The following is a 17,771-nucleotide window of genomic DNA, read 5'->3' on the forward strand; positions in this document are numbered from 1 at the left end:
CAACCTTGTGTTCCCTATCAGCAGCTTCCTTGTCCCCTTCTGCCTTCTGGCCCTTGTCACTGGACTCCTGTACCTCGTTAGTCTCATTTGGTTTTATGGGGCTGTCCACTCCCAGGCTGAACAGTGAATCTCAGATAGAGCTTGGTTTTTAAATACCATTTTCTACTAAAAGAAACCAGGATACCTTAGAGAAATGGCTGGCTTCAGGGCTAGAGCAAGGAAAGAACATGACAAGCTTGGAATATCTTTCTGGGCTAAAAAAGTAAGGAACAGTGTTATGAATTGAATTGTGTCCCCCAGAAACATGTATCAACTTGGCTAGGCCGTGATTCCCAGTATTGTGTGTTTGTCCACCATTTATGATCTGATGTGATCATCCTGTGTGTTGTAAATCCTAACCTCTCTGATATTAATGACACAGGTTTAGAGGCAGTTGTGTTAATGAGGCAGGACTCAATCTATAGGATTAGGTTGTATCTTGAGTAAGTCTCTTGAGATATGATAGAGAGAAGCGAGCAGAGAGGAGAGGGACCTCATGCAACCAAGAAAAAAGCACCAGGAGCAGAGCATGTCCTTTGGGCCCGGGACCCTTGTGCTGATAAGCTGCTAGACCCAGGGGAGATTGATGACAAGGACATTCCCTCAGAACCAACAGAGAGAGAAAGCCTTCCCCTAGAGCTGGTAACCTGAATTCAGTCTTCTAGCTTCCTAAACTGTTAGAGAATAAACTTCTGCTTGTTAAAGTCATCTGTTTGTGGTATATCTGTTATAGCAGCACTAGATAACTAAGGCAAGTAGCTCACAGAATCATAGAGACATGTCAAAGGGGTACAAAGCTAGCTTGAAGGGACTCCCACTGGCCCCTTCATTTGAGCAAAATAAATGGTAGTGAAAATAATTGATGAGTCCACACTGCAATGAATGAATGAGAGAGAAAGGAAAGCTCTCTCTTACAATTCAAAAACAACTAATAAATGTAGAAGGAATGATGGAATTAGAAAATCACCATTTGCCAACTATGAAAATGATAATTGATTCTGGCAAGAATCATTGACAAATGCTAAAACTAGTGGGTGAAAATTTGAGGAGTAACACGATATTTGTACAGTCTCAAAGAACATCCTAATGATATGCTACTTGCTAAATGTTTTTAATTAATTCTAAATCTCACTTTCTTGTATATGTTTGCTTAATATCTCTTTTCCTACCTTTTTATAATTACCATTTTACTTAAGTGTTTTAATTATAAATGGCCTGTAGGTAGCTTTTATTTTCACCTCAATTTCTAAGTATGTTTTTAAATGAGAAGCCAGTTCATTTATATTTAGGATTGGACATATTTTGATTTTATTTCTTCCATCTTATTTTACATTTCCAACCAAAATGTGCAAAGTGCTTAAAAACAGTGCTTGGCAAATGGTAAGAGCTCAATAGATGCTAGATATGTAATTGTGTTTTTTTAAAGCAAGCATATATTTTATCGTATTAAAGACTTTGATCCCATTGGTTGTTGAGCAAATGGTATAGTTGAAAATAGGAAAACTAAAATTTAAATTTACTCTACCTCTTGAATTCATTCAAATTGAATAGATTTATGTCAACTGTACAGTCAGCTTATATGCTCTGATTGTGAATATTTTATCTTTTGGAGTATCCTTCATTTGTAGTCAGTGTTGCTTTTGGAGAAAAGTTCTTCTAGAATACAATGCGTACTGCCTGAGGATTGCTCTAACAGGATTTCACGTAATGTTTAATGGGACACGTGGGGATTTCATATCATAAAAGAACACTTGGAAGATGTTGTTTTGTAAAGACTACTGAGTAATATTGAAGTAGCACTGTATGTACTCCTTACCCAGGTGCCTCACTGAATGCCTGCCATTTCACAAGTTATCCACCCCTACCCTGCCACCCCAACTTAATTCAGGCTTAAGTTTTAAAGTATATTGAATCCACATACAGAAACTGGTTCTGATTTGCTGTTTGTGTGCAGTTTGCTTAGATGTCTACTGATGTTGCCTTTGACAAATTTAAATACATAAAACTGATGTTTCCTTAGGATTTATTTTAGACTGTTGCATTGTGCAGTAGACCAGTGTTAAAGCACAATAGGTTTTAAGTAGAGCTGCTTACGGAGTGATCTGTAAAATCTTTCTAGATGTCTTTGTATAACTGCTCTGGTCGGCTAGGAATTATTATTTGTTTTTGCAGGCAAGTTAATGGGTTAAAATGGCAGTGGAAACGGCCTTCTATTTCAAAAGTGCACTTAACTGCTTGCTCAGGGCATTTAGAATAAAGAGTCAGGCAAAGTCGTTTACAGTCCAGTTTGTCTTTGAAAATATTGAAAAGCACAGATTCTTATTGAAAGAATGATATCATACGTGTGGCTGTGTATGCACTGGTTTGGTTTTAGTTCATGGTTCTTGTTTTTCCAGTAGTTGAAAAGACAGTGGAAAACAAAAAGTGACTAATTTTCTTACTTACTATTTTTTCAGCTGCTTCAAACATTTGATAGTGGGTGTAAATTCATAGTATCAGTGATGTACAAATGAGAGCCCTATTACTTAACTGGGTGGGAGAGAGGGGCCGGAATTAGAAAATCTTACGATTCTCATTCCAGCCAAATGCACAAAAACATTGGGTTAGTCAGTTTCCTAAGCTTTCTAATAAAATGCCATCACCAAAAGATTGGTATAAATATATTTATATTGATACTGTTTCTTGTTGTGGAAGTTTTCTAAGTTTTTTCAGTTTTTACTTGGGAATTTTATTACCTCATGTCTAGAACCTCTCTGAATAATATCCCTCCCACTACCAGTTTGAGATTTTTGTTGTGAGCATTAGAATTTATTAATTTTTAATTTTGTCCAAAGAGTTATAAATGTTGTATACATTATGAATTCTGGAGTATTTAAGTATTGTTATTTTTATCTTAGTGTATTCGTAAATATAAGCCATCTCTTAATGCCTTACTTCTTTTCGGGATTGTCTTTTTATTTCCAAAGAAGATTACAAGTGTGTTACCAGAAGAAAATTACTTAAAGTGGGGTAATAGATTGTAATATGTCATAGAATTCTAATTTTTGTACTCGCAAATATATAAGAAAAATAAATCTAGTGTAACTGAAATCTGAAGTTGCCCATATATTCTTATTTCGAAGTACTTTTTATTATGGCGGGCAACTTGAACTGCTCCATACTGGAAAATTTAATGTACCACTCAATTACTATTCTTTAGCCCAATTTAAAATAATAGATTAGGAGTAAGGTCTTAATGCAGTGTAACCTTTGGAACATTAGAAATAACCTCTTTCTTTCCAGAAATCGGTATACAGTAAGGATATGAGTTTTATTACACTGCATGAATAGATTTTGTAATAGCATTTACAAAATGCTTTTTTGGTGTATTGCATAAGTATACTGATTTCTTGTCTGTTACTAAACTTACTCTAAATATTAGTTTAAAGATGACATTGTTACAATGTTTGAAAACATATTTTTTTTATTTTAAAGATTTTTTTGATGACTTCATTCTGATTCTGATGAAAGGACCAACTTAATGGTGTCTTAATATTTTTATATTATTTCATAAATTGAGTGTTTTGAAAGAATTTGAGATGGTAAATATTCTGATAAAATTTTAGCTACAAAACAGTCCTTATTCTCACTTTCTTCTTTAACAGTCATACTGTGTATAGCTGTGAAATGATACAGAAAGTATTAGGACTTTATTTGAGGAATTGGAAAAGGACTTTATAAAAAGAGTGTTATCTTTTCTTGTGAGACTATCCTTTAATGAAAGCCATTGACTTTTTTATTTATTATATAAAGCAAATTTTCTACGGTAGGTGAAAATGTTCACAGAAACTAATTTGCATACCACCTCAAATTCTGTTTATAATAGGGGAGGATATAAATAAGCAAATGAGTAATAAAACTAATTTGCATACTCTAAAATGTTGGTCTTAATGGTATTGATGGAAGTTTTCCAATTTGTAGCTAAGCAGTGATTTTTTTTTTAGACACAAATTATATTGAAATGTCCTTTATTTTAAAAAATAATGCCAAAATGCAATATTGAAGAAATTTATTTTATGCCTGTTTCCTTTGTTAATGACCAAATAATAGACCAGGATTCGTGATTTTATAAGAAGACCTTGATGATCTTGTCATTTTGATGTTTCCGATAGATGCAAATACATAGAGAACAATAACAGGTTTAATTTGGAATCCTATTCTTTAATGGATCTACTCCTTTTTCCCTATTATCCCGTGGGTTCTCAAAACATGTTTTGTGGACCACCTGTCTCAGGAATCATGTGTGATGCCTCTTTAATGTAGAGTCCTGGGCCCTACCACATTTTTTTTTTTTTTTAAATCACATTCTTAAGAAGATCTGGTGTCGCAATGGTTAAGTGCTTGGCTGCTAACTGAAAGGTAGGAAGTTTGAACCCACCAGTGGCTCTGTGGGAGAAAGGACCTGGTAATCTGCTTCAGTAAAGTTTGTAGCCTAGGAAACCCTATGGGGCAGTTCTGCTTTGTCCTGTGGGGTCATTACGAGTCAGAATCGATTCGACGGCACATGACAACAACAACCAACACCAAAGAACTACTCTCTTAGAGTTGATAACAAAAATCTGTAGTTTTAATAAGAACTCTAGCTGATTTTTTTTTACATCAAGATAAAAGAACCTGTGCTCTAGAGCAGGAGTCAGCAGACTTTTTCTGTAGGTTGCTAGATTGTAAATATTTTCAACTTTGTGGGCCAAGTGGTTTCTGTTGCAACTATTTACCTCTGCCATTGTAGCATAAAAGCAGCCATAATATATAAACAAATGGACATGCCAGCCAGATTTGGCCCAAGGAGAGCCTTGGCCTACTTGCCAAAGTTTGCCCATCTCTCATTGAGTCTAGGTTCTAGACCAATGGCTTTTCATTGAATCTTTTCTAAGGTATTATCTCTGAAATCAGTATCACTGAGATTTCCTGTGTATTTATTTTTTGATAACTAAAGAAGCATTTCTTGGATATATATTAAATGAGATATAAAGACTTTGTAATTATTAAAATATTTTCTGTGTTGATATTAAGGAGAGTGTGATCATCTTACTTGTTGATTACCTTACTTGTAACTATATAATTTGTTTCTCATTTTAGGTTCCTGTGGCTAGAGCAAGTATTCTTTGGCTAATTGGAGAAAATTGTGAACGAGTTCCTAAAATCGCCCCTGATGTTTTGAGGAGGATGGCTAAAAGCTTCACTAGTGAAGATGATTTGGTAAAACTGCAGATTTTAAATCTGGGAGCAAAATTATATTTAACCAACTCCAAACAGGTAAGAGGCTAATCCAGAATCTAGCTATCTGATATGTACTTTACTCTGATTAAGCAGCTAAGGTCTATTCATTCAACAGTTACTGGGTGGCTCTTTGTTCCAGGTTCTGTGCTAGATGGTGTGGTGCGAAGAGCGGACATACTCATCTAGTAGGGGAGAAAAACAGATAAAAAATGAAGTAGTATATGATAAGTGCTATAAGAGAGTTACTGAGGTACAGTGGGGCTCCAGAGAAAAAAGTTATTGAAAGTCTGTAGCAGAAGGAGGAGAGAGGTCCAAAAAACTTTCACAAAGGATAAGACTCTTAAGGGCTCGTAAGTAGTGGTTTATCATACAGAATTAGGAAAGAGGAGACCGAAAGGGTCAGTCATAAAAAAAGATTAATGTTTCTGAAAACTTTTAGAGCTAAGTCTGAAAAAGGAGGCAAGGACAGGACCTGGAGTGGCTTGTAGGCTTCGCTAAGTATTATGGACCTTGTCCTCTAGGGGAAGACTATTAAAACTTTTAAATAATGGTATAATTTGCCAGATGTGCATTTTAGAATATTCATTTGTTAAGTTGGTTGAGTCTTTGAGGAACTGCCAGTAAGAGGAATCATTTTGCCTCTGTATAAAATAGGAACTTTTCCATGTGTCTGAATTGCTATTCTCCATGAATGGAAGACTTACCTGATTAGTGAGATTGAAAAAGGATTCTTGCTCATTTGCAGCTAGGCCTCATAGTAGGTTTTATGCTCCATGACCTGTCTCTATTATTCCCTTTCTCTTTGACTCTCACTTTGACTCTGTGATTTTCTCCCATTTTCCTCTCTCCATCTTTGTCCTCCTTCTTCCCCCAAACTCTCTCTCTGCCTAGGTGTCCCTCTGACACCCCTATCCTTTCACTGCCCCTACCCCAGTCTAATGTCTGTCTGTCATTCTCTGCTTTTCCTATCTGTTTGTGTCTCTTTTCTGAATTTGTGTGCTTATCTCTGTCTCCTTTCTGCCTGCCAATAGGCTACACTCATTCTCTAGTAAGCTGATGTTTGCCATTCAGAATCTACAGGTTGATTTCTCAAATTCATGTCTGTGTACTTTGGGATTGCCTTCACCCCTAACTGTGATATGAGTTGTTATTTTTATTTATTGTAGCTTTTGCTAATCTGTGTAAAAGACTTATGACCAGATAATTGCAAATATTTGAACATATTTCCATGATTTACTTTTTATCTTTACATTTTAAGTCATCTTTGAAGGAAACCAGTTATTAATTTTCAAGTGTCTTGTAGATTGCTTCATGCAATGAGTTACTTTTAGAAAAATAGAGTAAGAGAAGAAAAGAAACTTATGTTTTCTGTTGAGTTTCTTATTTACTGATAAAAATGCTATTTTTGACTTAAAACTCCCTGTGACCATTACAACTATGTGGTGTTGTGAAAGTCAATGTAATACCTAGAATTTTATGATTGTTATGATTTTCTGTTAAGTGCTCGGCCGCTAACCGAGAGGTGAGTGGTTCAGGCTCACCAATGCTCCACGGGAGAACTGCTCCCATAAAGATTACAGCCTAGGAAACCCTATGGGACAGTTCTATTCTGTCCTGTAGGGTCACTGTGAGTCAGAATCAACTCAGCAGCGCACAACAGCAACAACAATATGACTTTCTGTCTGGTTTGGCTACTCTAAATGTATGTAGCTTACAGATTATTATAAAAGAAGTAGTACAAAACTAGTATGCTAATCAAGACTGAGAGTTATGTTTTACAAAACTAAATGAAAGTTCTGTCTTTGGCCCTCTATATAGCTGTAAATAACCAATAATGAAATGTAGTATCCTTTGTTCAGAAATTATAATAGAGTGTGTTCCATATCTCTTTATTCAGTGAATTTGAAGACAACATAGTTTGCCCTCAGATATTTTTTTCTTCAGCTGTATTATTAATTGAAATTTTGAAACTCAGCTTCTGAAATGTTCTACTATACAGTTTAGAATGATACCTGTAGATAAACAAAATAGACTTCACACCAGTTGGTAAAAACACAATGTTTTTTTTAAATGTTACAAATTTTTAGGTGTTATCTTCATATAGCTCATTATTTTTAAATGACAAAATATAAAAATGAATGAATGAGGGTGTATCCTGTAGGATTTGACTTTGTTCCCCACTACTTCTCATTTCTCAAGAAAATAATTTGTGAGGATAAATGAAAGTTAACATTAAAGGATTATTTTAAGCACCATCAACTTGGCATTTTTTTAGTTGTATGGTTCATAGCCCATTGAGTATGAGACAGACACCAAAATGATTACTTTGACCTAAATGTAGAGAGTTATTTTCTATGCTTACATATTTTATCCATTTTAGAAACTGAACTTGAGAGACCACCGACATAGTGTTCAGGGGCTGGTTTGCCATAAAGTCCTGATATTTATTTGTAGAACTGAATCCTCCATGGTCTAGATATCTCAGTGAATGTTACCAGCATTTTATTGAATTGTTTGGTTCTAGAGAATATCTAAGTTAATATTTATAAGATTTGGCACATTGTATTTATTTGTGTGCTTGAAGAATAATGATAAACTTCTTTACTACCTCAAAATATTTTACTTGGTATAGAAGAATTGAAAAATTAGTCAACAGTCTGCTCTCAGTATGATTGCATATATTGCTACTGGACCGTCTGTGCCATAAGTATAAACTTCGAGTAAAATGAAAAAAAAAAAAAAACACTCACACACACAACAGCAACAACAATAGCAACAAAACTGCCCAAAGGGCAGTAAATAAAAGCAGGAAGATTCTGGAGGGGAGTTAATACTTGGAAGAAGGGAGTGGCACAGGGTGAGATTCTCCATTTTATGGTGTTTATCTTGAGAACAGGCCACATTTGGCACTATACAGAGGCTAAAACTCCGAAAGGAAACCAAAAATCCTGGACTGAAGTCACAGAGGGCAAAGTTGAAACTACAACCACTAAAAAGTTAAGAGAAAATCCTAGAAAGGAGAGAGCCAGAGTGGGAGAGCCTCAAAATCTGTTTGTGAAGAACTCTTTCAAGTTTTTGGCTGACCTTTGAACCATACATAGTCAGGCTAGATTTAAAGCAGTACGCCTAAGAATAAAAGAACTGAATTGATATTTGAGCTATACCTGAGACAGTTTTCACTTTGAGTCCAGCCAAGTTAACCGACTGCTAAAACAAGCAAACAATCAGTACTTATTCCAAGAGTATTACCATGTTCAGGGTCTCCACAACACATCAGTCATAATGTCTAAGATGCAATCCAGAATTACTCAACATAAGATCAAGAAAATGTGATTCATTTTCAAGGGGGGAAGAAAACAAACAGAAACCAACTGAGATGACCTAGATGTTGGAAATTGCATGCAGAATTTTAAAGCCGCTGTTACAACTATAGTCAGTGATATAAAGGAATATGTACTTATATTGAATGAAAAGATAAAAATCTCAGCACAGAAATAGAAATAACTATTAAAAAGAATCAAATGAAAGTTCTAGAACTGAAAAATACAGTAGCTGAAAAATAAGTCAGCATCTAGTCTATTTTGAATATTATATGTTCTTTCTTAACATTTTAATATTTTCCCTGTTTGGTATTGTGATATGAGGCTGCTTCATATAGTTTTTTTTTAAACTCTGTTACATTGTGTCTAAGAGTCTTTAGGTGAACCTCTGTAAGCTGAAGTTTTCTAATTCTGGGCTATTACAGTCAGATGGAACTATGAAAAATTTTATAAATCACACTAAATGCTTTTACGATCCCTACTGAAGTTAAAAACACGTTCTGTCTTGCATCTCTGTGATTCAGGTCTTTGGAGAAATCTTCCCTTTCTCCAGTCCTTTTAATATGATTTAGCAAAAGGAGACTCAGGCGCCATGCGTTGATAATATCTCCCCTACCCTTTCATGGCTATTTTCTTGGCTTTGAAAAACACAAGTAAATATAGCATGTAAAGGAAAAATTTATGGAAAAGTTTTAGTTCACAGAAATGTGGATGTTGTTCAGAAATTTCTTCCAAGTCACATAAAGAATCCTGTTTAGTCATGAAATGATGAAATTGATTAGATGGAACAATACTACTACTTAGGTTTGCTTCTGGTATAGATTGAGCATTCTATGTAGCTTTCTTTCATTTACTAAACACATTTGCCAATATCTTCCTTTTAAAAATAATAACTACATGGAATTAATATTCATCTTTACTATGCTGAATGCTGAATTCTGTGTACTTTTTTGTGTTTCTTAATAGTATCTCTAAGCTGACTTTAGAACTATAGTATTTTTAAATAAATAGTGTGCGCCTTCTACATTTGTTTGCCAACTGTGTTCTCCCACACGAAGTATTTTCAGAAGCATTGTTATGCTGATTTTCTTTTTTTTTACATGTTGCTGTAAAAAATTAGCATAGCAGACTTATGAAAATAATTCGCGGGGTGGGGGAGGGCGCAGTTGACAAAAGTAGAAGGTGCGTGTTACTCGTGTGAAATACTGTGCTTTTTAAGATCTTATTTTGTGTTGACTTATGAAATATTTGAAGAAAGCTATTGTTGGGTGATTATTTACTAGTTTATTATTTATCAGAGTATTTAGGTAAAACTGTGATGTCTATATTTTAGGAAGTTCTTTTAAGTAATTATTTAATTTTTTTGTAGCATTCCCCCAAATTCATCTCTGCTATGGCACAATGACTTAGAGTCAATCTGAAGAGAATGTAACTGATGTAAATAGTTGGTACCAGTAATGGCTCTCTAATTCTAAGCAGCAAAATTAATCTGAAATCAAAATTTAACAAGTATCCATATAATACTGTGTATTCCTGTTAATGAGATTACATTGTATTCTGTTTGCTTGTTTTATACAATTTTATGAATAAGACAAATTAAAAAGTACTATTTAATGTCACATCTGATTTTGGATTGAAATGCCTTTGGTCATGGTAAAATGCCATGATTGTTTTTTTAACCATTGTCTACTTCCTTCATAACTGTTGTCCAAAATGGATACAATTTGCATCTATTGTCTCAGTGTCCGTGCAGTTTTGTATTTGTCCCAATTTTTTTTTTTTTTTTTTTAATGAAATACTGTTATCAGTAGTTACACTAAAAGAAGACAGAGTAAGCATGTAGACCTTCACTTGGTACTTCTGCCTTCTGCCATGGTTTTGTCTAGTGGCTTATAAAACACCAGTATAGTGAACAGATTTCATTTCAATACATAAAACATTTAAATCTGAAAGACTATGTCTTTCTTTTTTTCAAGCCTTTTTACATGCAACATAACTAACTCCTCCCTTTCAGAACAGCATGCAGGGTGAGTGCTGATAAAATGAAATTTGCTTTGACAAGGCAGGTAGGGAGAGCTTAAGTCCTCTTTTCCGGTGGTGGTGAGGTAAGTATTTAACAATGCTTCATTTGCCCGCAACTTGATGTATCATCAAGTTGTGCTGCAGCCTGTGAATCATCAAGTTGTGCTGCAGCCTGTGAGACGCATAAAGCTCCAGGCTGCCAGTGGATGGAGTTAGAGGAAAATATGGGAACTTCCAGATTGGTTGTAGGTGAAGTATCGACAGGAAACACTGAGCAGTCCTGGTGTAGATCGTTATAGAAAGTGGACAGAACACACTTGCTACATAGTTTTGTTACTTATTGTATAGTGTAAATCTAAACCTATTTAATTTATTATTTGGAAGTTATTTTTTATTTTGTTATAAATTGGCAATAAATTTTTAAAAAATGAAAATGTATATTTAATGAAGAATTAAGTACTGAATTTGTTTTAGTTCTTAACATTCACAAAATGCTTATCAACATTTACCATCCAGCATGAGAGCTGTAATGATATCACTGATCATGAACAGCCAGAAGAAATAACAAATATGCTAAAAAAGAATCAGCAACTATTTTAAAAAGTTAGCGATTATTTTAAGAAGATTGTGCTGCAAGATGACGAAATACACAGGTGCAGAAGGTGTTTATGTAACTCTGTGAAACACGGCCTCTTTTAAATAACTTTTCTCTTAATTTTGTTCATTTTTAATTCCAAGTTTTCTTTTGCACATATGAAATGAAGAAATAGCTTTTAATAGTGTTGTCTGCATTAGCAGAAAAAGGAGTTAAATGATGCTGATTTTCACATGTAAAATCGTTAATTCCAATAATAGTTTTAACTTTTTTTCACTCAAAGCTTTTGTGCGTTTATTCTGTCAGTGCTGTAAATGGAATCAAAGAAAAGCTTTTGGGAGTTTATTCTTTCAAAAATGCTGTAAATGCAACTGTAAATTAAAAAGCTCAACACTGAAGATAAAATAATTTGGTTTTGCCAAAAGGACATTTTCATGGTAAAATCAATGTTCTTATTAAGAAAACTGTGGAGCAGAAGTGTTTTTGGGATTGGTTGCAGTGCATGCAAACAAGTTTTGCTTGTTCTACCAATTGCAATAAAACTGCAGTGGTCAAAATTTGTGTATACAGGGTAACTGAACAACAGCATTTTTAAGATGAAGCTGCTGTTGAATAAAAATACTGTAGCACGATAGTATGCACTCTATTTGCTGCATGTTATCATTTGGATTTTAGAAATGTGCTTTTGTGAAGAGCTGCTTTGTAAGTTAGCCTAAGTGTCCTGTATTGGCTTTTTGTGTTTGTGGAGGTGTGGGGACAAGCAAGTTTTCAGAATATTGGTTAGATTTTGATTTCAAAGTCATTTGGAAATCTTTAAAGTGTTCACCAAATAGAGTGCCAGAAACCCTCAGCTGTTGAAAATTTCTGCAGTAGTGGTTCTTGAAAACATACCTTGCAAAAAAGAAGACATTGAAATTAATCCCTATAAAAGCAAGGGAAGAGTTGAACAAATTAAACAGTGAGACCTCAGGATTTAATTTGGAAGTTCTGTAATTTGCAGTATCTCAACTATTGTAAAGATTCTTTTGATGGAGCTCCTATTTTTAATTGGGGAAGTTAATATTTTGTATTAGAATGAAATGAAATCAAGAAGGCAGTTGATTTTGCAGTATCTAAATTTGGTGAAATATTCAAAAGAAGTATAAATAGAGATGATTTTTTGACAAGTTTTGCCTTATAAAAATAGTAACTGAAAAAAGTTTCTCTGAATGGCGAGGGAAAAAAATGTCTGGGATTGAAGTACAGTGAAACCTGTGAAAGCCAGAATTCAATGGGACTGCCTTGTTTTTCCAGGTCTTGCAAGACTTAACACTATGCTATTGCTCGTTTTAGTGGAAAATAGTTTTCCTTCTCTGATCAGTTTCCACCTTACACAGGTTCCAGCTTTCACAGGTTTTAGTATATTTATAAATTTCAGCTTAAAGATAGAATTAGAATATCCTTTGTTCAACACAGTTTTCTCTGAGCTTACCAGGTTGCTCAATACTGTGAAGATGGTGTTTTCTCCATTAAAAATATTATGGTCTATAACCAAAAAACCAGATCCGTTGCTATCAAGTCAATTCCGATTCATAATGATGCTATAGGACAGAGTGGAACTGCCCCATAGGACTTAAGAGGCGACTGATGGATTTGAACTGCTGACCTTTTGGTTAGCAGCAAGCTGTTAACCACTGCACCACCAGGGCTACACATTATAACCTATAGAGAAGAGTAAATTGAAAATGTCAACAATTTTGTAATTATTAATCACAAAATACAATTTTGAAAAAGATGACAGGCAATTTTTTTTTTAAAGCTTAAACATTATAAGACCATATAAAATACATTCTTCAGAGAAATACCGGTGGCACGGTATTAGAGATAGATACAGCTAAGAAACTGATTAAAGTACATGAATGTGCTAAGAATAATTATTTTGCTTATGTTTTTAATGCATCATTGTACATTGATATGTTTTTATCTTTTGGGAAGAATTTTATTTTGGAAATACCTTATTAATAGAACTGTTTTATAAGTCTACCAATATAATAAAACAAATTTGACAGTAAATAAATACATATTTTAAAAATTATATAGTTTTAATTACTTTAAATACCCTACCTCACCTTCAATAGTGTTTGTTAGTATATTGAAATCATTTAGTTGCCTAAAAATTAATTTTGAGGATATGAATTATAAGCAACCTATTTTACTCTTTTAGGCTCAAAATTGCAATGAACAAACTTAATTTCTTTTGTTGATTTATTTTAGTTATACATTCTGAATTGCAACAAATAGACTTTAAAGTAGCCTAGTTGTAAATTCTCATTTGAGAAAACTAGTGGTAAAGTGTGTTTCCCAAGTTTCCCCAGTAAGTTAATGACACAGTCCAGTGTGTCACGCTTTCCTTTAAGCTGGTCTTAGTTGTGTTTTTCATTTAGTGAATATTTTGCTAATTTTCTTTAAAAAATGAATCATAGAATTTTTCTTATTTGTAATTGGTCTGTCAATTAGTGAATAACATTTGTTTGTAACCAAATTCAGAACAGCTCTATTAACATTTTCACTTGTATTTTATATAACTCTAATAAAACTAGGTTAGTGCTTTTTAAATACCATGCTACTGAAAGAAGGTTGCTTTCTCTCCAAGTCAATTATCTTAACCAATTATTGTGAAAGAGTTTACCACACCATTTCTCTACTTTGACTTATTGTTCTAAAAGTGTCTTTAGTGCTGCCCAACTTGAATTCATTTGCATTCTTTTCTAATGTCTATCAAATGTTCTCATGTAGATGATTTACTATTCCTGTTTATTTTTCCCATGTATTATGAATCCTACTTAACTTATAGTTACAATCGTGTATTTGTAGCCCTCTAAATTAAAACTATGCTCTTTCAATAAAATAACTAGTTTAAAATACAAACCTACTATTTTGTTAGCATTTCAATTTTGGTTTAATTATTATTAAAATTATCTCAATATATGTTAATGCAGTACATTCAAAAATTGAATTAAAAAATGTTATTATGGTTTAAAAGCTATTATAATAAGCTGTTCCCTTGCATAAATAAATAAATGACCAATATTACTGGAGGCTATAAGCAGCGTGGTAGAAAAAATGAAAGAAGTCTTTTATCCTAGTTTTTAGAGGGCATCAGCAGCTTGCTTTTATGAAAAAGTAACAGCTAAATGCACTGCAAATAATTTGTAGTAATCCAGTTCAGTGATTCATGTGTCTGCTTTAATGGGTCATAATTCAGGGTAAAGTAACTGAGTGCAGTCAGAGTGCAGACACTGCTTATGCCAGGGACAGTATCTCTTCATAAAACACACCTCAGGAGAAGCAGTTTGCCAGCCCCCTAATACTCTCTGATGTTTTGATGTCCTGCATATTTTTCCGATTAAGTTTTGAGTGCCATGTTTTTAGTTGTATTTCCACATTCATTATTCTCACGTAGACCCTTCAGCGGGTTTGCCATATATGATTATTTTTTTAATGATGCCTTTCTTTCCACTTCAGCAGTTTAATAATCTAGCACATGGCTGCTTCTCAGTACTCAGCATTCACCTCCCCAATACAGAAGAGGACATGTGCTTTGGCTTCAAAATTCCATTTGCAGTGTTAGGAATGCATATTCCCTACGGAACAACATTTGTTTGACATAACCATTCATTTTTATTACCTCTTTAAATATGTTTATCCAGAGTTATCAATAATCATAAATAACTGTATTCTCATCTTGTTCTGTTTTTTCCACCAGACAAAATTGCTTACCCAGTACATATTAAATCTCGGCAAGTATGATCAAAACTACGACATCAGAGACCGTACAAGATTTATTAGGCAGCTTATTGTACCGAATGAGAAGAGTGGAGCTTTAAGTAAATATGCCAAAAAAATACTCCTAGCACAAAAACCTGCACCGCTGCTTGAGTCACCTTTTAAAGGTATTATTGTCAGAATATAACTGCAAAATATATGTTATCTAAAAAATTATGGCAGGATATCTCATTTCTAATAAGTGTAAAATTTATCTCTAAGAAAATATAAATGATTAACATATATACGTATGTAAGAACAATGTGCTTTCTACCCATTTATCTGTTTTCACCACAGCAAGTTTTATATTAGTTTAAGCTTATATTTTTATAGACATTATTTATGTAATTTCAAGCCTTCTGATTTTATTTGTATTCTTCCTAAAGAGTTTAACTGAATGATAGATAAATGCCGCATTCTTCTTGTAGTAATTGACTTCTATTTTAAGTAGATAACTTTATTTTTTTTAAGATAGTGAATTTTTATTAATTAAATATTCTATGTATACTAACAAACATTTCTAGGAGGAATTATTCATAAAAGTATCCTTTTATGTTTACATTTGGTTATCATAGAGGGAAAAATGACTTGTTTTTCACAGCTTTTTAGAAGAAGTAATTAAATATTTTATCAGTTTAACAAGTGGCCATTCCAGTTGGAATCAAATGATTATATACCCGGGTTTTCATATTGCTTCTATTTAATTGTTATAAAGTTACCAAAAAAAAAAAGCAGTTCGGTTTTGTAGAAAAACTATTAAAATTCTGGGTGTGTTTGTGCCAAGACATGTATATGGATTGTTTAACTGTGCTGTCATTCTTAATATTCACAGTAAAGTAATTTTTAGAGAAGCTACATTTCAGAGCAACACCTCTAAACACACTGACTGATTAGCTTTTTTATTGACCATTATGGGGGAGATTATTGTAATCTATGGACTGAAATCAGTTTTTTGACCTATGAAGAGCTTCCTAGTTTATATTTATTCCTTGACATTTGAGGTAATATGCCAATTATCTTGAGCTCTGATTAGGATTTTTCTATGTAATATACAACTCGTATTGTTTATTTTATATTTTCCTCTATTTTTAACAGATAGGGATCATTTCCAGCTTGGCACCTTATCTCATACTCTCAACACTAAAGCTACTGGGTACCTGGAATTATCTAATTGGCCAGAGGTGGCGCCCGACCCGGCAGTTCGAAATGTAGAAGTAATAGAGTTGGTAAGTTGACCTTTCTGAAATTAATTTTGTTCAAGCAGTGGGAGATTCTAGGAAAACTATTGTTTTATATAAAAGCATTTTGGGGGGTTGAAAATTGAAAATTGTTCTGGTATGTCTAAATGTAATGTGTTAGATATATCTCGCCTCTATGAGAACTAAATATTGTAGTGTTGCTATGTCATTGTACATGTACTGTTCTTTTCTTCAAGGAAGTAGAGAATTGAATTCTCTGCATCAGTGCCACCCACATTTGTGGTATTGCATTTGTAGCTGTGCAGATTCAATTTCTGAGGTATTTAGTTTCATTGGATTGAGCTTTTTCTACTTTTGTTTAGAGATTTGTAAGCTTCCTGTCAATATTTTTCTAAATATTTTTTGCTGTTCGATAACAGAAAAACCATACAGAGTGTTTTTCTGATGAACCTGTTTTAAGTGAAGCCTGAACATAAATAGGGAGCATTGTTTACCAAAAATGTCCTTAGACAAGGTCGTGATTAAAATGAATAATATGTTGCCTTTACATTTAAAAAAAAATCTTTCTATATAAATATTCTTTTTCTACATCTTTTAAAAATGCTGGCCGTTAGGATGAAACAATTAACATTCTGCCCTAATATTATCAGCTCTGGTGGTGCAGTGGTTAAGAGCTTGGTTGCTGACCAAAAAGGTCAACAGTTTGAATCCACCAGCTGCTCCTTGGAAACCCTATGGGGCAGTTCTACTCTGTCGTATAGGATCACTATGAGTCAGAATTGACTTGACAGCAACGAGTTTGAGTTTTTTTGGTATAAACAAATAAGACAGGAAAGGGGCCTTCTGATTGTCTTTAGAGATTGATTATGTAAAATATATCTAGTTATTTTTTAAGTAAAATTACCGTATTTTTACACAGATAACACACATCTTCTATGTTTGTTTGCCAACTCGCCCTCCCCCTTAATGTATTTTCATACGTGCCGCTATGCCAATTTTTTTCTACCTGTTGCTGTAAAAAAAAAATTTAGCATAGCACACTTACGAAAATACTCGCGGTAGGAGGATGAGGTTGGCAAACAAATGTAGAAGGCACACTATTTGCGTAAAAATACAGTTAATAAAAAAGAACAATTAGGTGCTATATTCTAAATACTTTTCTGGTAGCAAAGATATTTCAAACTAGGATTCAGGTAACCAGAGTTTGTTTACCAGTTCCTGTAGGAAAATCAGTTAACCTCCTTGCCTCTTAACTTTTCAGTATATAATGAAAGAAAATCTCTATTACCTTAAACAGAGGAATTTCTATATGACAGTGTACTATGATAGTGTTTTACAAACATTATGTTGTTTAAACCTCATAATGATCATAAATGATGGTTATTGTTATTCTCATTTTGCAATTGAGGAAACTGAAGCTCAGAGAACTTAAGTAAATTGCCAGTGTTCACATAACTAGTAAGTGATAGAGCTGGGATTCAAGCCTGAGTCTGTCCAAGTCCAGTGTTCACACTCTTAACTACTGGATTTTAT

General features: G+C 33.7%; 1 protein-coding gene across 7 annotated transcripts in view; it reads left to right on the forward strand.

Moving 5' to 3' along the window:
* The window catches only part of AP3B1 (adaptor related protein complex 3 subunit beta 1), a 279,061-nt gene that overhangs the window by 158,630 nt on the left and 102,660 nt on the right, over positions 1–17,771 (forward strand). For all 7 annotated transcript variants that reach the window (XM_004374474.2, XM_023729486.1, XM_023729481.1 and 4 more), the window contains 3 exons: positions 5,158–5,334; positions 14,981–15,167; positions 16,135–16,265. In XM_004374474.2, coding sequence (XP_004374531.1) covers positions 5,158–5,334; positions 14,981–15,167; positions 16,135–16,265 — 495 coding nt within the window. The remainder of the gene's footprint in view (positions 1–5,157; positions 5,335–14,980; positions 15,168–16,134; positions 16,266–17,771) is intronic.

This window comes from Trichechus manatus, unplaced genomic scaffold (genome assembly GCF_000243295.1).
Source record: "Trichechus manatus latirostris isolate Lorelei unplaced genomic scaffold, TriManLat1.0 scaffold00029, whole genome shotgun sequence".
Lineage (NCBI taxonomy): Eukaryota > Metazoa > Chordata > Mammalia > Sirenia > Trichechidae > Trichechus > Trichechus manatus.